General features: G+C 46.9%; 1 protein-coding gene across 2 annotated transcripts in view; it reads right to left on the reverse strand.

Annotated features, from left to right (window-relative positions):
- Positions 1–262: 262 nt before the first annotated feature.
- LOC118078708 (integrator complex subunit 6-like) overlaps positions 263–19,770 on the reverse strand; it is a 41,396-nt gene continuing 21,888 nt past the window's right edge. The window contains exons 10-19 of one of the 2 annotated variants that reach the window (XR_009556971.1): positions 19,510–19,604; positions 16,856–16,966; positions 15,850–16,065; positions 12,515–12,638; positions 10,943–11,085; positions 8,917–9,148; positions 3,560–3,961; positions 1,731–1,824; positions 798–1,144; positions 263–454 (exon numbers count right to left, since the gene is read on the reverse strand). Coding sequence is in view for 1 of the 2 variants with exons in the window: in XM_060270002.1 (XP_060125985.1) it covers positions 1,045–1,144; positions 1,731–1,824; positions 3,560–3,961; positions 8,917–9,148; positions 10,943–11,085; positions 12,515–12,638; positions 15,850–16,065; positions 16,856–16,966; positions 19,510–19,604 (1,517 nt within the window). In the remaining variant the exon portion in view is untranslated. Of the gene's footprint in view, positions 1,145–1,730; positions 1,825–3,559; positions 3,962–8,916; positions 9,149–10,942; positions 11,086–12,514; positions 12,639–15,849; positions 16,066–16,855; positions 16,967–19,509; positions 19,605–19,770 lie in introns of both variants that reach the window. The other variant, XM_060270002.1, reaches the window with a different exon arrangement.

The following is a 19,770-nucleotide window of genomic DNA, read 5'->3' on the forward strand; positions in this document are numbered from 1 at the left end:
GTCTTTCGGAGGAAGGAGGGAAGAAAACAGAAGGGGGGGTCTTCTGTGTTTGGGGGCCGCCTTTTGCTCTCTCGTTTCCGGCGCTCGCAGGCAATTGGGATTCCTCGCCAGCACCTCATTCCGATTAGGCGCTTCGTAGGAAACCATAAAACGATTTTTATTCTGTACAGGTGCTAAAAAAAAAAGAATCCATCTCATACACACACAAACACACACACAGAGTTTGATCTATCAAATTAAGGACACCGTCCAAAATAATCTCTTTTCGTACGAACGTTTAAAAAGTAATACACACACGCACGTAATATTTGGGGGGACGGGGGTTCTTTTCGTTTCGTTAAAAAAACCCCAAAGATTCCTTCTAAGTGCTTCTGAGGCCAAAGTCCACGTGAAGAGACTCCGTCCTCTTCACAAGATGAAAGAGAAGACGAATGCCACGCGCTTTTCATAAAGTCTGCAGACAAAAGAGAAGAGAGGCTGAGGCAGGTTGCTTTTCCTCAACCCAGTTTCAACAGTTGCTTTACTCTCAAATGCAACGTCACCCTGAAAACTCGCGCCCGGGTCGGCTGCCGGTTCTCCGGAGGTTCTGCCTCCGTGTCTGTAGCAGCAGCAACGCACGCTGCCGTCACGAAGGCATTGATTTCTCTCTCTCCTCTCTCTTTTCCCCCCTTTTTGAACCAAGACTCTCTCCGGCACGAGCGCGGATCAAACGTCTATGCCTTTCTCTTTGGCCGGATCCGACCTGCTGCTGCCTAAAGCAGCGCTTTAAAAAGCGTAAAGGAGTAAATTCTTATCACCTGCGGCCGAGGGCAGCACGGAGTGTTTTTCCCTTTAGCCCCTTGAGCAGAATCAGGCCCTTCAATGGGAGGACGCCAGGCCCCCCCCTTTGCAGCAAGTCCGTCAAGGTCGCAGCCCGGTTTCCATCGAGAGAGGCTTGCAAATGTACAAACGTCACCCTTCTTCTCGGACTCCAGGAGAAAAGCCGCCCCCACTGCCGCGTCCTCTTCCACGTAGCAAACTTGCTCTCGTCTCGCTGGGGCGCTATTATCTACTGTTGACATGATTAACTCTGTGGTGTAGGCTGGCGAAGTCTATTTCCTCGAGTATTCTCTCTAAGTGCTGGATTAACACCCGCTTTTTAAACCTAAGAGAAAGAAGGGGGGAAGGGGAGCAATTTAAGGTGGGCCTGGCACTTCCGTTCCACGTTTCCCCTCAGAAACAAACAACAAACAACCATAGCTGCCAATGTTTTTCCCCGGGAAACCCCGTTTTTACTTACCTTTTCCCGGTGGTCCCCCGTGTCACTTCGTCTCCCGTCTTTCTCCGTGATCTTCTCCTGCCGGCGGCCATTTTTTTTCTCTTTCCGATTTGCCCTTCTATGGGCACCAAAAATGGCCGCCAGCGGCTTCGAAAGTCGCTTGTACGCATGTCAGGAAGCGCGTCGACGCAACTTCCGGTGTCGCTCTGCCCATCTATGGGCACCAAAAAATGGCCGACACCGAAAGTTGCGCCGACGCGCTTCCTGACATGCGTACAAGCGACTTTCGAAGCTGGCGGCGGCCATTTTTGGTGCCCATAGAAGGGTAAAGCGACACTGGAAGTTACGTCGACGCAACTTCCGGTGTCACGTGGCTGCCGGTCCCGGATTCTGCAGTCCGGGACTTGGAAGGTAAGCAAACAACATATGCACATAACTGCTCGAGCTTTGAACATGTCGTCCGGATACAAACCTTGCTGCTTCCTTGATAGCAAACTCAATGAAATATTTCTGAATTTCAACAGGGCCTTGAACTTCTTCGAGGAGAGAGAAAATCTTTTCGAAATCTGCCATTAAAAAACAAAACAAAACGTGAGGTTCATGGTAGCGTTGCTAAGACCATCAGAATCCTGCCCTCAACCCCCTGCCCCTTGCTTCCAAGCAGTGGCTGCGATCTCACAACTCTTCCCTCAGTGCTGTAAGCTAAGCATGGTGGAATTTTTGCCCTTTTCAGACCCTCCGCGTCCTCCTAAAGCCACTCTTCTCTCTGGGGCATAGCTGTTTGTGCATGGGACAAGCCTGGTGACTTGACCCTCCTCATTGGAGAAAAGACGTTTTCTCCTGCTAGCACAGATTTCCTCCCCTCCCCTTTTGTAACAGCACCCCACACCAAAGGGACAAACCACTTTCTCTCGTGGTTTCTAAATGTGAATTCCACTATGACGGGCGGCTCCTGCCATTTACAGACAAACTCTACAATTACATTTCTGCCAGCTCTAAAAAAAAGGGGATCCTCACAAATTCCGAAAGGTGCCAAGCAAGGCTGGGGCCATAGCAAATGCCCTGCACCCTTCTTCCGCCCGGGAACTGAAGTGTCCCTGCCATAAATGATAGCAGCGGAGACCGAAATGTCACAAGCTTCTTCGGAGCCGCTTGTTCCATTTCACCCCTGTGGAAAAAAGAGGCGGCTTTTGGCTGCCCTGGCGCTCTATCTGGGCTGGTGGGAGCTAACAGATTTGAGATTGAATCCTGACAAGACAGAGGTGGCGGCTAACAGATTGAGGTTGAATCCTGACAAGACAGAGGTACTGTTTGTGGGGGACAGGAGGCGGGCGGGTGTGGAGGACTCCCTGGTCCTGAATGGGGTAACTGTGCCCCTGAAGGACCAGGTGCGCAGCCTGGGAGTCATTCTGGACTCACAGCTGTCCATGGAGGCGCAGGTCAATTCTCTGTGTCTACCAGCTCCATCTGGTACGCAGGCTGAGACCCTACCTGCCTGCGGACTGTCTCGCCAGAGTGGTGCATGCTCTGGTTATCTCTCGCTTGGACTACTGCAATGCGCTCTATGTGGGGCTACCTCTGAAGGTGACCCGGAAACTGCAATTAATCCAGAATGCGGCAGCTAGACTGGTGACTGGGAGCGGCCGCCGAGACCACATAACACCAGTCTTGAAAGACCTACATTGGCTCCCGGGACGTTTCCGAGCACAATTCAAAGTGTTGGTGCTGACCTTGAAAGCCCTAAACGTTCTGGGTCCAGTATACCTGAAGGAGCGTCTCCACCCCCGTCGTTCTGCCCGGATACTGAGATCCAGCGCCGAGGGCCTTCTGGCGGTTCCCTCGCTGCGAGAAGCCAACTTAAAGGGAACCAGGCAGAGGGCCTTCTTGGTAGTGGCACCCGCCCTGTGGAACGCCCTCCCATTAAATGGCCTTGGTCCAGTATACCTGAAGGAGCGTCTCCACCCCCATCGTTCTGCCCGGACACTGAGGTCCAGCGCCGAGGGTCTTCTGGCGGTTCCCTCACTACGAGAAGCAAAGCTACAGGGAACCAGGCAGAGGGCCTTCTCGGTAGTGGCACCCGCCCTGTGGAATGCCCTCCCACCAGAGATCAAAGAGAACAACAATTACCAGACCTTTAGAAGGCATCTCAAGCTTTTAATGTTTGATGGATTTCTGCATTTTAATGTTTTGTTGGAAGCCGCCCAGAGTGGCTGGGGGAACCCGGCCAGATGGGCGGGGTATAAATAATAAATTATTATTATTATTATTATTATTACCAAGCCCCCCCCCTCCAACACTCACTTCTCCCGGGCTTGCGGACCTCCTTCATCACTTTGATCTTGATCACTTCGTTACTCCCTTCGAACATGCTGGGCGTGAGCTTCACCGCGTGGGGCGCGGTCCTGGGTGCGGATCCCGGCAGGAGTTTGGGGTCCCCTGAAGACACGCTGTAGCTGACCGGCCGGCGAAGCAGGGAGCTGGCAACAGGCCGGAGGTCCAGTCCGTCTTCCCCGATGCAGTTCAGCTCGCAGGGCAGGGAGTCCACCTCCTCGCTGGACAGGTCGTCGTCCGTCAGGGCGGCCGGGGGCGGGGGGGTAAAGGCCATCGCCGGCACAGGCAACCCGTCTCCCTGCCTGTCCGGGGACTGGAAGTGCTCGGCTTTCTTCTCGGCGTTGCCATCCGGGACCACGTTGCTGTTTGGATCTGCCAGAAGAAAAGGGCTCTCTTAGGAAAGTTTCTGAATGCTCAAGGCCGTATCGCAGGCACACCCAACCGGAAGATCAGTGGAGACCTGTGGCAGATCACTAAAGGTCAAGGTAAAGGGACCCCTGACCATTAGGTCCAGTCGTGACCGACTCTGGGGTTGTGCGCTCATCTCGCATTATTGGCCGAGGGAGCCGGCATACAGCTTCCAGGTCATGTGGCCAGCATGACAAAGCCGCTTCTGGCAAACCAGAGCAGCACATGGAAACGCCGTTTACCTTCCCGCTGTAGCGGTTCCTATTTATCTACTTGCACCTTGACGTGCTTTCGAACTGCTAGGCTGGCAGGAGCTGGGACCAAGCAACGGGAGCTCACCCCGTCGCAGGGATTCGAACCGCCGACCTTCTGATCGGCAAGCCCTAGGCTCAGTGGTTTAACCCACAGCGCCACCTGGTGGCAGATCGCTGGCTCCCCCCCAAAAAGGTCAACAGCTTTGACCTGACCCCACAAAAAGCAGGCATTCCCTTCCCAAAAAAGCTCAACAACTTAGACATGAACCCCGCCCCCAAAAGCAGTCTTTCCTCCTCCCGAAAAGCCCAACAACTTAGACCTGAACTCCCAAAAGAGGGCCTCCCTCAACCCGTAAAAAGGGGGGTCTCCTGCCTAAAAAAAGTCCAGCAACTTTGACTTGGGAACCCCCCCCCAAAGGTGGGGTTTTTAAAATATCTTCATGCGCCCCCTCACCCAGATTGTCCGGAGTTTTGTGCTGGGTGGTCATCAATATGCTGATGACACCCAGATTTATCTGTTGATGGACGGCCGTCCTGCCTCGGCCCCGGACACACTGACCAAGACCTCAGGCATCCCCAAACTAAGGCCCGGGGGCCGGATGCGGCCCAATCATGCGGCCCAATCATGCTTTTACATGAGTCGAATGTGTCCTTTTATTTAAAATGCATCTCTGGGTTATTTGTGGGGCATAGGAATTACCCTCCCCTAAGGTTTTATCTCATAATGGTTTTATCTTATTTGTAGATTTTTAATTTTAAAATTGAATTTTAACATTGTATTAATCTGCATTTTAACTGAATTGTTTTTTCGTTTTTTGTTTTTAAATTAAAAACAAACTTTATTTAGAATTGTTTAGACAATACACTCACAAACATACTAAAAGAAATAATAAACATACACAACATTTAAAATATAAATGATATAACACTGGGGGGAAAATGAAAAAAAATGAAAAGAAGGAAAAAAAACTGATTACCAAGGACAATAACGTAAACAAAACAATATTAATAATATATCCAAATAATAATTATGACAAAACTATCATGAAAAATCCTAATCGTCAGACAAAAGAAAAAACTCATAGACAAATAAAAATAAACAAATCAAATCTTCATTCAAATAGTCGTTCATGCTTAACCCACTATTCTTTACAGGTTCTGATCTTATCCACCTTAACCATTTGTTCTGTTAAAAGAAAATGAATTGGTTTTTTTCTATACTTGTGTTGATATTTTCGTTGTTAGCCACCCTGAGCCCGGTCTTGACTGGGAAGGGCGCGGTATAAATATTAATTATTATTATTATTACTACTGTGTTTTCCTGCGTATAAGACTACTTTCTAGCCCAGGAAAATCTTCTCATAAGTCGGGGGACGTCTTATATGCCGGGTCATCTTATACGCAGTCGCAGAAGCGATTTCGGGCACTGCGGACATTTCGGAAATGGGCAGCGCGGCGCCAGAAATCGCTTCTGCGCATGTCCAGACGCGATTTCCGGCTTCCGGACATGCGCAGAGGCGATTTTGGATATGGGCAGCGCGGGGATGTCCGGCCCACGGACGATCATAGGAAGAGGGGTAGTCTTATATACAGCAAGTATATCCCAAACTCTATATTTTAATTGGAAAAGTTGGGTGTTTTTTTTTTTTTAATATTTTCCTCTCGGTCTCCTGACATTTTTTATTTATTTTCTTTCTTCTTTTTACCATAATATTTCTTTATTTTTCAATTCAGCAACAATTTTGTAAACATTTTCTATACATCACATTGAAAGAAACAAAAAAATAGAAATAAAGAAAAAAGAATGTGAAAAAAGAAAAACACACACACACAAAAACCCGCTAATAATAAAAAAGATAATATATAAATAATTGAATAAATAAACCTCTGGACTTCCTGTTAACTCCAGCAGCTTGCCTTTTGTTCTTTCAATATCGAATGTATGTACAATCAATGCTGTTTCTACTTTTGGTATCTTTTCACATTCTAATTCTTTAAGTCTCCAATTATCTATTAAATCAACCTATATCCTTAACAGTTCACTCAAATGCTATCATAGTGATTTTATCTTCCGTATATTTTTTTAAACATATTTCTTGTATCTATCCCATCTTTTAACAAATTCTTCCTTAACTTTTCCTCGCAAACGATTTGTTAGTTGTGCCATTTCGGCCATTTCCTGCAATTTGTTTTGCCACTCTGTAATTTTTGGGGCCTCTCTTTCTTTCCATCTTTTGGCAATAACCAGGCGAGCCGCTGCTAAAGAATATAACAAAATCTCTTTTGATTGTGATGGAATCTCTTTTTGGAATGTTATGCTTAGTAGGAAAATCTCTGGTCTTTTGGGGATGTTTCTCCCCATTATTTTTTGAATCTCGTCATGAATTTTATTCCAGAATTTCTTAGTAATTTCACATGTGAAATAGATTTCCATCGTTTGTACATTTTTTATAATCTAGAAGGTGTGAGGTACCATCTGTTAGTCATCTTTAACATATTTTCTCTCATGTTGCAGCTCGACGAGAACTTCATATTGATTTTCCAGAGATTTTCCCATTCCAAGCTTGTAATTGGATAACCACAGTCCTGTGCCCACTTAGTCATAGCATTTGTAACCTTTTCGTTCTCTTAATACGCCGGAAAATACGGTATCACTGGTCTTCGCTGCCCCCGGAGAATGGCCCCCAGCAACCCGGGAAGTGCATCGGAAATGACATTGGCACATGGGCGCAAGCTATTTCTGGTCCTCCGGGATAAGAGCGGGCGTCGCCGGGGGCCGGATAAATGAGCTTCGCGTGCAGTATCCGGCCCCCGGGCCGTAGTCCGGGGACCCCTGATCTACATGAAGCCTCTGGGAGAGATCAACAGGGGGTTCGGGCTGGGTGTTCATCCGTATGCGGATGACACCCAGCTCTACCTCTCTTTCAAATCGGAACCAGTGAAGGCGGTGAAGGTCCTGTGTGAGTGTCTGGAGGCGGTTGGAGGATGGATGGCGGCTAACAGATTGAGGTTGAATCCTGACAAGACAGAGGTACTGTTTGTGGGGGACAGGAGGCGGGCAGGTGTGGAGGACTCCCTGCTCCTGAATGGAGTAACTGTGCCCCTGAAGGACCAGGTGCGCAGCCTGGGAGTCATTCTGGACTCACAGCTGTCCATGGAGGCGCAGGTCAATTCTATGTCCAGGGCAGCTGTCTATCAGCTCCATCTGGTACGCAGGCTGAGACCCTACCTGCCTGCGGACTGTCTAGCCAGAGTGGTGCATGCTCTATTTATCTCCCACTTGGACTACTGCAATGCGCTCTACGTGGGGCTACCTTTGAAGGTGACCCGGAAACTGCAACTAATCCAGAAGGCGGCAGCCAGACTGGTGACTGGGAGCGGCTGCCGAGACCACATAACAAGACTACATTGAAAGCCATTGAAAGATCTACATTGGCTCCCAGTATGTTTCCGAGCACAATTCAAAGTGTTGGTGCTGACCTTTAAAGCCCTAAACGGCCTCGGTCCAGTATACCTGAAGGAGCATCTCCTCCCCCATCGTTCATCCCAGACACTGAGGTCCAGCGCCGAGGGCCTTCTGGCGGTTCCCTCGCTTCGAGAAGCAAAGCTACAGGGCCTTCTCGGTAGTGGCGCCCGCTCTGTGGAACGCCCTCCCATCAGATGTTAAGGAAATAAACTATCATCTGATGTTTAGAAGACTTCCGAAGGCAGCCCTGTTTGGGCAAGTTGTTAAGGACTGATCTTTTAATGTACTTTCCATCTTTTGTTGGAAACCGCCCGGAGCATACTTGGGAGAGGGGCTTTGTTTCGGCAGGTTAAAGGTAAAGGGACCCCTGACCATTAGGTCCAGCCGTGACCGACTCTGGGGTTGCTGCGCTCATCTCGCGTTATTGGCCGAGGGAGCCGGCGTATAGAATCATAGAGTTGGAAGAGACCACAAGGGGCATCCAGTCCAACCCCCTGCCAAGCAGGAACCATCATCAAAGCATTCTTGACATATGCCTGTCAAGCCTCTGCTTAAAGACCTCCAAAGAAGGAGACTCCACCACACTCCTTGGCAGCAAATTCCACTGCCGAACAGCTCTTACTGTCAGGAAGTTCTTCCTAATGTTGAGGTGGAATCTTCTTTCTTTAAGTTTGAATCCATTGTTCCGTGTCCGCTTCTCTGGAGCAGCATAAAACAATCTTTCTCCCTCCTCCATATGACATCCTTTCAGGTCATGTGGCCAGCATGACAAAGCCGCTTCTGGCAAACCAGAGCAGCACACGGAAACGCCGTTTACCTTCCCGCTGTAGCGGTTCCTGTTTATCTACTTGCATTTTGACGTGCTTTCGAACTGCTAGGTTGGCAGGAGCTGGGACCGAGCGACGGTAGCTCACTCCGTCGCGGGGATTCGAACTGCCGACCTTCTGATCAGCATGCCCTAGGCTCTGTGGTTTAACCCACAGTGCCACCTGGGTGTGGTTAATAAGTTAGCTTGCTCATTTAGTTATTACAGTGCTTCTGGGCATCGTTTATTACAATAGCCTCAAACAGTTCAGCTACTCTGCTTAGAAAAAGGATTCCGGAAGACAAAAGCTCCGTGCACACAAGACCAAAATAAAAAATAAAAAATGCATGCGGCAATCGCTCAGGGAGCCTTTAGGAGGCTAAGCACAAATTACCATTGAGAGCTGGCATGGCTTTGAGGGTGGCATTGGCTGGGGCCCCTGAAGCAGAAGGGGGGCCCTTCCCACTGACGTGGTTGGCTATCGCTGGTGGAGACTGGGGCCGCCTCAGCAGCGGAGACAAGCTGCGCCTCCTTTTCAGAGAAGCCGGCGTGTTGGGCTCTCCTGGGCGCTTGACTTTGTTCTGGGGACCGGCGACAAACTCGTCCGCTTCGTCGATCATCATGCCCTGGAAGACACGTCGGCAGCCGTTAAGGACAACCCACACCGTTCTTTAAAACACTTTAAATTATCGGTTATTGGCAATACCTGGGATAAAAATAACATTCTAGAATCGTAGAGTTGGAAGAGACCACAAGGGCCATCCAGTCCAACCCCCTGCCGAGCAGGAAACACCATCCAAGCATTCTTGACATATGCCTGTCAAGCCTCTGCTTAAAGACCTCCAAAGAAGGAGACTCCACCACACTCCTTGGCAGCAAATCCCACTGCCGAACAGCTCTTACTGTCAGGAAGTTCTTCCTAATGTTGAGGTGGAATCTTCTTTCTTGTCGTTTGAATCCATTGCTCCGTGTCCGCTTCTCTGGAGCAGCAGAAAACAACCTTTCACCCTCCTCTATATGACATCCTTTGAGATATTGGAACATGGCTATCATATCACCCCTTAACCTTCTCTTCTCCAGGCTAAACATACCCAGCTCCCTAAGCCGTTCCTCATAAGGTATTGTTTCCAGGCCTTTGACCATTTTGGTTGCCCTCCTCTGGACACGTTCCAGCTTGTTCCAGCTTGTCAGTATCCTTCTTGAACTGTGGTGCCCAGAACTGGACACAGTACTCCAGTACATTCTCGGCAATACATTCATCTTGATAACTGATAATTCTACCCATCAAGGACAATTTCAAATTAGACCATACACCCAAATCTCTCTTGATCTCGTTCCACATTTTTCCATCGTTACCTTTGTACAAATTCAAGTTTTTTGCTATCGTATTTACACCCAAGTACTTCTTCTTTACAAACATCAAGCCACTAGTCTCCTGTAACCTATTTTTTCCCTCTAATGTGAGGTTTTTCCCCTAAGACTTTCGTTTTAGTCTTGTTCAATTGAAATCCTGCAACTTGTCCGAACTCCTGTGTTATATCCAGCGCTTGAATAAGGCTGGTTTCTGGGTCCTGCGTTGTCAAAACTAGATCGTCTGTAAAGGCTTTTAATTTATATTGCTTAGACCCTTTTCTTCATCCCTAATCATAGACAGCAAGACTTCCAGGACTGTTATAAACCATACCTGTCAAGTTGCTGTCCGAGAAATAAGGGACCGGGCCGGAAGTAGTAGACCGGAAGTAACGCTGCCGCCATTTTGGAACTGGGCGGAGCATGCTCAGAAACGACTTTTGATGATGCTCTGCCCAGTTCCAAAATGGCCGCCGTGCCAGAATAAACCGGGGGAAAACAAAAAAACCCTTTTTTCCAGCTAGGAACAGCTGGAAAAACGGGGATTTCCTGGAGAAAACGGGAGACTTGGCAGCTATGGTTATAAACAACAAAGGGGAAAGTGGGCACCCTTGCCTGCTTCCTTTTTCAATTCTTATTTCATCAGTCACCACATTATTAACTATAATTTTTGCTTTTCACTCAAAATAAATTGCATTCAACCCATTCGTGAAATTTTGCCCAACTCCCAAATTTTCCACATTTTCCTTCATAAAACTCCCAAGAGATCTTATCAAAGGCCTTCTCAGCATCTATAAACGTCAATATCGCCTTCGTATTCCTCTCGGCCTCTAGAAATTCCAGAATGTCTACTATATCCCTGAAATTATCCTTTATATGCCTGGCAGGCAAAAAACCTGCTTGGACGTGGTGTATAAAATTGTTTAGTACCTTCTTCAACCCCGTAGCCAGAATGCTTGCAAAAATGTTATAATCCACATTTAATAATGAGATTGGACGATATAATGGGATTGCCAACTCAGCTCACTTGCGAGTGCCGAGGGGAAGGGGACCCCATGAAATAGGCCTACCTTCTTATCCTGCTTAAAAGGGTTCCCAAAAGTATGGAGTCTTTTGGGCTGGTCTGGGTCAATTTCTCGTAGCGGAGCGGGCATCATCTTCAGGTATTCCTGGTAGTTCCCCATTTGAGCAACGGGAACACTATGAAGGCAATCTGCATCAGAAACAGAAAGGATAGCACCCTTCATTTCCAGAAGGCAAAACTTCCCGAAAGGGTCATTCCACATCACGTCAAAACGGTGGTCATGTCATCCACCATCTTGGGATTCGGATGAAACTTGATGTACACATCCTTCCCTTATGGTTGAAAGAAACCCCCCTAATTTTTCCCCAGCTATCTCAAATGGTTTTTAAGAAGGAGACTCCACCACACTCCTTGGCAGCAGATCCCACTGTCGAACAGCTCTTACTGTCAGGAAGTTCTTCCTAATGTTGAGGTGGAATCTTCTTTCTTGTAGTTTGAATCCATTGCTCCGTGTCCGCTTCTCTGAAGCAGCAGAAAACAACCTTTCACCCTCCTACATTTCCCCCCCCTCTATCTCAAATGGTTTTCATTTTATAGCACTTCAACATTTCAAAAAAATCGGCGGCATCTGTCTCTCGAGACCCTCGGCACATGTACATTTTATTTTATTTTCTCCATAAAAAGGCATTTATAAAGTCTTTTGAATGGTCTGAAGCTCAACATCAAAAAAGCCAAGATCATGGCCACTGGTCCCATCACCTCCTGGCAAATAGGAGGGGAAGAAATGGAGGCAGTGAGAGATTTTACTTTCTTGGGCTCCTTGATCACTGCAGATGGTGACAGCAGTCACGAAATTAAAAGACGCCTGCTTCTTGGGAGAAAAGCAATGACAAACCTAGACAGCATCTTAAAAAGCAGAGACATCACCTTGCCGACAAAGGTCCGTATAGTTAAAGCTATGGTTTTCCCAGTAGTGATGTATGGAAGTGAGAGCTGGACCATCAAGAAGGCTGATCGCCAAAGAATTGATGCTTTTGAATTCTGGTGTTGGAGGAGACTCTTGAGAGTCCCATGGACTGCAAGAAGATCAAACCTATCCATTCTGAAGGAAATCAGCCCCGAGTGCTCACTGGAAGGACAGATCCTGAAGATGGAGGGCGCAAGGAGAATGGGACGACAGAGGACGAGATGGTTGGACAGTGTTCTCGAAGCTACCAACATGAATCTGGCCAAACTGCGGGAGGCAGTGCAAGACAGGAGGGCCTGGCGTGCTCTGGTCCATGGGGTCACGAAGAGTCGGACACGACTAAACGACAACAAAGTCTTTTGAAATCCTCATCCTCTTATTGAGCTCTGTGTAAAATTTCAAAGAGATCTGATAATTGGGTTATGGAGGAAAGAAACCTTGGAGTATGCTGGGAGATGTAGTTCGGGGGGGGGGGGGGGATGGCAAAAAAAAAACCAGGCACCTGGGGGAAAAAATGTGATTGCGCCGATCCAATTGGCAATTGCAGAACCGTTCGCGGGCCGGATCCAGAGGGCCTGTGGTTTGCTGGCCCCTGACCTAAAGGAACCAAACGACAACCTCCATTCAGCGCTACGCCAACATGGCACCCACCTTCGTCTTGGCCCAGAATGAGCTTATGTGTTTTCAGCAGGTTCGTCCTCATGCGAGTCAGCTGGTCTAAGAGGCTGCGGCGAGGAATATCGTAAGCGTTCCTGTAAGCCTGGGGCTTCAGATCCTGTTTTTCGTCAAAACAAAACAAATCATTTAGAATCATAGAATGACTTTATGTTTGGGCCCCTGCAATGGGATATGAAGCTCCTTCCGTTAGGCACCGTCATAGAATCATAGAATCCTAGAGTTGGAAGAGACCCCAAGGGCCATCCAGTCCAACCCCCTGCCAAGCAGGAAACACCATCAAAGCATTCTTGACAGATGGCTGTCAAGCCTCTACTTAAAGACCTCCAAAGAAGGAGACTCACTCCACCACACTCCTTGGCAGCAAATCCCACTGCCGAACAGCTCTTACTGTCAGGAAGTTCTTCCTAATGTTGAGGTGGAATCTTCTTTCTTGTACTTCGAATCAATTGCTCCCTGTCCGCTTCTCTGGAGCAGCAGAAAACAACCTTTCACCCTCCTCTATATGACATCCTTTTATATATTTGAACATGGGTGTCATATCATAGAATCATAGAATTATAGAGTTGGAAGAGACCACAAGGGCCATCCAGTCCAACCCCCTGCCGAGCAGGAAACACCATCAAAGCAGGAAGTTCTTCCTAATGTTCAGATGGAAGCTGCACAGCAAGCAGTTTGTTCCCCCTTGACACCACGCCACCTTGTTTCTTTTTTCATACTTTTAATAATTTTTATTAGTTTTTTGCAAATATTTTAAACGTAACATTCAACAGAAAACCTCTGGCTGCAACAGCCTGAGACTTCCCTCCTCCTCGACCCATGGTTTCCCCACTTATAATCTAATACTGCATTTTGGAATTGTCATTACTACTATTCAATCCGAACCACTAATCAACCATTTTTAAATTATACTTTGCAATGCAGTGGTACCTTGGCTTGCATACGTCTTGGTTTGCATATGTTTTAGATTACAAACACTTCAAACCCGTTAGTCCTTTTTCTTTGGATTATGACTTACCTTCCAAGTCCTGGACTGCAGAATCCGGGACCGGCAGCCGTGTGACACCGGAAGTTGCGTCGGCGTAACTTCCGGTGTCGCTTTGCCCTTCTATGGGCACCAAAAATGGCCGCCGGTGGCTTCAGAAGTCACTTCTACGCATGTCAGGAAGTGCGTCGATGCAAGTTCCGGTGTCGCTCCGCCCATCTACGGGCACCAAACACGGCCGCCGCCGACACCGGAAGTCGTGCCTATGCACTTCCAGACATGCGTAGGTGCGACTTTTGCAGCCGGCGGTGGCCATTTTTGGTGCCCATAGAAGGGCAAATCGGAAAGGAAAAAAATGGCCGGAGAAAATAACAGAGAAAAACGGGAGACGAAGTGACACGGGGGACCACCGGGAAAAGGTAAGTAAAAACGGGGGTTTCCCGGGGGAAAAACGGGGTACTTGGCAGCTATGGATTATGAACAATTTTTGGGGGGGAGGCCCCATTGGCGAAAGCAAACAACCTGTTTTGGTTTACAAATGGACCTCCATAACGGATTATGGTTGTAAACCAAGGTACCACTGTAGTTGATAAAGTCCACCTTACAAAATTCCTTTGGACTAATAATATCCTTGCTGCAGTTCTTGCAGATAAAAACATTTTATCTTGCTTATGAATTTCGTGACCTACAATGCCTAATAAGAAGGCTTCTGGTTGGTTTGTTTTTACAAATGTACATATCAACATTTTTTTTAAAAGTTCATAACAAATCATTTCCCAGAAAGCCTTCGCCTCCTTACAGACCCACCACATACAGTTAAAAACGGGCAAGTCCAAAATCCGTTTCGGGGGCCCAATCCGGCCCGCTGGTCGGTTTAACCCAGCTCCTGTGGCAGTTTATTCCCTGGGGTACAATAAAAAAAAAGAGCTCAACTTCAATCCTAGAAGCTCGACAACTCCGACCCTAAAAAAAAAGCTCAACTTTGGGGTAAAATCCTTAAAGCTCAACAACTTCAATCCTACACGTAAGAAGATTCCACCTAAACATTAGGAAGAACTTCCTGACAGTAAGAGCTGTTCGGCAGTGGGATTTGCTGCCAAGGAGTGTGGTGGAGTCTCCTTTGGAGGTCTTTGAGCAGAGGCTTGACAGCCATCTGTCAGGAATGCTTTGATGGTGTTTCCTGCTTGGCAGGGGGTTGGACTGGATGGCCCTTGGGGACTCTTCCAACTCTAGGATTCTATGATTCTAAAAAAACCTAAACTACTTCAATCCTAAATAAAGTTCAGGAATTTTCGGGGGAAATCCCCAAAAAAGCTCTCAGCAACTTCAATCCTAAATAACGCTCAACAACTTTGGTCGGCCCCAACGGCCCTTCACTCCATCCAATCTGGCCCCCTTTGGAAAAAGCTTGGACGCCAGTAGTTAAAAATGCCCTCCCTTTCCCATTTTCCCCCCATCCACCCCTTTTCTTTTCTTTTGCTTTCCATAGATTCATAGAATCCTAGAGTTGGAAGAGACCCCAAGGGCCATCCAGTCCAACCCCCTGCCAAGCAGGAAACACCATCAAAGTATTCTTGACATATGGCTGTCAAGCCTCCGCTTAAAGACCTCCAAAGAAGGAGACTTCACCACACTTCTTGGCAGCAAATCCCACTGTCGAACAGCTCTTACTGTCAGGAAGTTCTTGCTAATGTTTAGGTGGTTATACAGTGGTACCTCTACTTACGAATTTAATGCGTTCCGAACGCACATTCATAAGTCGAAAAAGATTGGAAGTCAAGTCCCATAGGAATGCATTGGAAGAAAAAATTCGTAAGTAGAAAAAATCCTATCTAAACCGCATCCAAGATGGCGGACGGAGCTCCATTCGTAAGTAGAAACATTCGTAAGTAGAGTTATTCGTAAGTAGAGGTACCACTGTACTATTAGAATCATAGAATTGGAAGAGACCCCAAGGGCCATCCAGTCCAACCCCCTGCCGAGCAGGAAACGCCATTCAAGCATTCTTGACAGATGCCTGTCAAGCCTCTGCTTAAAGACCTCCAAAGAAGGAGACTCCGCCACACTTCTTGGCAGCAAATCCCACTGCTGAACAGCTCTTACTGTCAGGAAGTTCTTCCTCATGTTGAGGTGGAAGCTTCTTTCTTGTGGTTTGAATCCATTGCTCCGTGTCTGCTTCTCTGGAGCAGCAGAAAACAATCTTTCTCCCTCCTCTATATGACATCCTTTTATATATTTGAACATGGCTATCATATCATAGAATCAGATTTGAAGAGACCCAATTCCCAACGACTCCCTGTTTTGGCGGACATCGCCGCACACCCACCTTGTTGAAGAGCCCTATGTGGAAGCCGGCAAATTCCTTGGCGCTCGTTTCCGACAGCCTGAGCGGCGATTCCCCGGCGATCCCTCGGAGCAGCTGTTTGAAATCCCGGTTCTGGATCGGGGACAGGCCGCTGGCGTGGTTCTTCACTTTAATGCCAGTCTCCTGGGGCGCTTTCTTGCCCACGGACCCGATGATCCGCTCGGACTCGATTTTCGTCTGCGAGAAAAGCACGCGGCACGTTAAGCAAAGGGCAGGGGAGACAAACTCTGGCGTCAAACAAATTCTGGCCGCGTCAGTAGGCAAGCAGAGCCTGCTGTCTACGTGCTGAAAGAGTTGTAGGGGTCAGCAAGCTTTTTCGGCAGGGGGCCGGTCCCCTGTCCCTCGGACCTTGTGGGGGGCCGGACTAGATTTTGGAAAGAAAAAAAAGGACGAATTCCTATGCCCCACAAATAACCCAGAGATGCATTTTAAATAAAAAAGCACATTCTCAGGGGCGTAATTAGGGGGGCAAGGGGTGGGGCCAAGGCACAGGAGGAGAGGGGCCCCGCGATCGGGAGGGGCGAAATCGGGCTGTTCCGATCCCCTCCTGCCCCTCCACCCACCCCACAGCCAGCCAGGGAGAAGGGAGACGTCCCTTCTAGCCGGCTGGCTGTGGGGCGGGTGGAGGGAAAGACCCAGAGCCGCGCAAAGCGTTTGGCTGGCTTTCCCTGTACCCGCCCCACAGCCAGCGAGAAGGGAGACGTCCTCTAGCCAGCTGGCTGTGGGGCGGGCGGAGGGAAAGCCAGCCAAACCCTCCACATGCCCCACAGCGAGCCAGGGAGAAGGGAGACGGCACTGGGCAGGCTGGCCAGCGGCCCTGCTTCCGTGGGGGGGCAACTGCCCCCTCCTGCCCCCCTGCCTACGCCCATGCACATTCTACTTCTGTCAAAACATGCCGGTTCCCAGACCACTGGACAAATCATCATCATCTATGTACTTATCATTGCAAAGGTTTGGTCGATACTACCTGTTGGCTGAGTTTTTTCAGGTATGAGATCACACTGTAGCTAAGTCCGCAATCTAAATTATCCGAGATCAGATTCGGAACTCCCATCATCCTGAGGGCTTTCTTTAACGGCTAGAAGGGAAACAAAAGACAAAAAAGGAGGAAGGAGAAGAGGGTCAAATCGTTTCTTTTTTTAAAAAGTTTTTCCTTCTCCCCCCCCTCCCAAAGTTCCTCGCGGGGATCAGTGTGACATCGAGCTAAGGCGAGCGTAGGCAAGCTCGGCTCCCCAGACGTTTTGAGACTACAATTCCCATCGCCCCTGACCGCTGGTCCTACGGTACTAGCTAGGGGTCATGGGAGTTGTAGGGGCCAAAAACGTCGGGAGGGCCGAGGACGCCTGGCATGGAAGCAAGGTGGGTTTCGGCTGGCACGTGGCAGGTAACGGGCTACTTTGCAGCTGATTCCACCAGCTGATTCCACCCAGGGCCAGAGTCCCCGCACATATCTTGCCCAAGCAATGCGGGAGGTTTCTGCCGCTCCCACCGCCCCCCCCTCCCAGCTACCCTAGCCTAGCCCGTTCTTTTTTTAAAAAAACAATTAAATTTTCCAAAACATTCAAAAACAAACACAACACACACACATTTTCCCTTTTTAACCATTCTTCCCATATCTCTAATTCCCAATGCTCTGCCGAGCGTTGACTTCCCTCCCTCCCCTCATTTGGTTTCCTTTCCAACGCTTTTTTTTAATTAAAGAATTTTAATACAATGAAAAGAATTATTAAAATGTACACATTTAAATGAAAAGAAAAAAGAAAAAAAGAATAAAGAATTTGACACATTGGAATACATTTGTCAAGTATTGAAAAGAAAGCTGATAAGAAATATAAAGATGTAACACATTGCTTTCGAGCACGAAATAAAGATCAAATCATTGCATAGTTTAATTTAGCCAAATTAGTTAACAAACATGGATGTTTGTTTAAGCAAATAACATATGCTGCAATGTTATTGTTTCAGTTCAATAAATCTATTTAAATTGTTATTATTTGGGTAATGATTATTTTTCTCCTTCCTAAGTACAGCAGAAAAGTTGTCCAAATATGAATGATTAACCTATTAAACTGGGATAAAAAAAACTAATATGAAAAGTTGTTATTCTAAAAATCTTCATCTACTTGCATATTCAAGTTATACCAGCAAGAATTAGTCTTTATGTAGAAAACTATGATTGAAATGAAGCCTTACTGACTAGTGATTTAAATCAGTTTGATTTAAATAAAATCCATTCTGCTTACTGGCCCCCCCCTCCTCATTGCGATTGCCGTCCAGTGCAAGCCTAGCGTTTATTTTTTCGGTCCTCCCCCCCCCCCCTTGGGAATATTTCTTTGCTGCGACTGGCAATGTGGGAAAGCTTCTAGCGAAGACCCCTGTTGTACTGAGGAAGGAGAAAAGTAATCCTTACCTTAATAATAACAATTTAAATAGATTTATTCAACTGAAACAATAACATTACAGCATAGGTTATTTGCTTAAACAAACATCCATGTTTGTTAAGTAATTTGGCGAAACAAAAACAAAATATATATATTTTAAGAAATTTAGACTGTCAGCCCAGCCTACACATGAAAAACTTAAATACTGTCCACTCCAAACAATCAGAAAAATATTGTTTCTATTCTATTCACTGAACTTCTTGAAACTCAGCACTGAAGGGGTTGATTCTGTATTCATAGGTTTGTAGAACAATAGGATTAAGGTCTTTTTCTCAACTCTGTTCATGTTATAACATTTTCGCCGTGAAGAAGAGGCATGCGAACTCTGCTGAGTCAAATTCAGTTTTGAGAACTGCAAAAGTACTGGTAAACCAAGCACCTGCGATAATATCTTGCAGGCAGAGAAACTTCCCGATAATCTTACAAAAACCTCTGGAAGAGCATGACATTGTGAATGGATTAATAGAATTTATTTACCCCCAAAAATTAAACATATACAACCTTATTCTACATAATAAAAAAAAACCTAATCTTCATTTCATGGTGGAATAACCTTTGGATGGTAATATATTTCCCCCCAAAAGCATTTTATTTAAAAAAATCCAATTTAAATAAAAAAAATTGATTTAAATAAAAAAAAATCCGATTTTTTTTATTTTTTTTAAAAAAATCATTGATTTTTATCCACCCTGGTTTAAAGACGCTTGCAGGACTGAAATAAATCCTATGAAATGACTTTAAATAAGGAGTAAGGAACTGCGTGATAAGAGTTGGAAAGAAAGGCGGTGGAGGTCTATGCAATGATTTGATCTTTAATTTACTGGATTTACATGGATGCTTGTTTAATTTAATTTGATCTTTACAGTTTACATCAAAAAAATCTGATTTAAATCAAAAAAATCTGATTTAAATCAAAAAATCCATTTTTTTATTTTTTGTAAACAAAAAATCATTGATTTTTATCCACCCTGCCTGTCCAATAAGTCCTAATAAAAAAGCTTCAGGTTTTTGGGGGGAAAGTGTATTTAAGAATCTTTTTCAATTCGTTATAGATCGTTTCCCAAAATCTTCCGACTTGAACCCTGGGCCTGTGGGCCGTTTGGTTTCCAGCCGAAGACACGCGAGAACCGTGTCTGCCAAGGACCGCCAGCCACCCATCGAGTTTGCAAGAGGTACGTACCAGCAAGTAGTAGGGAGGCATGGTTTTCAAGTAGTTGTCCAAAGACTGCCGCCACTTCGGATTGGGTTTCAGCTTGTGAACCTTGAAAAAGTCATCTGCAAGGAGAAACAAGACCAGTCACCCTTGTGCCCCACGTTCCAGTCACAGTATCCTGCTCCGCGGGAACGACCCTCGAGAATGACGAGCTTTTTATGCTTCCAAGGACATCTCGCTCTCTTTAGCCTCTTTCCTCCTTATGTATCCAGTTGGGACACAGGCAGC

The sequence above is a fragment of the Zootoca vivipara genome, chromosome W, assembly GCF_963506605.1.
Source record: "Zootoca vivipara chromosome W, rZooViv1.1, whole genome shotgun sequence".
Lineage (NCBI taxonomy): Eukaryota > Metazoa > Chordata > Lepidosauria > Squamata > Lacertidae > Zootoca > Zootoca vivipara.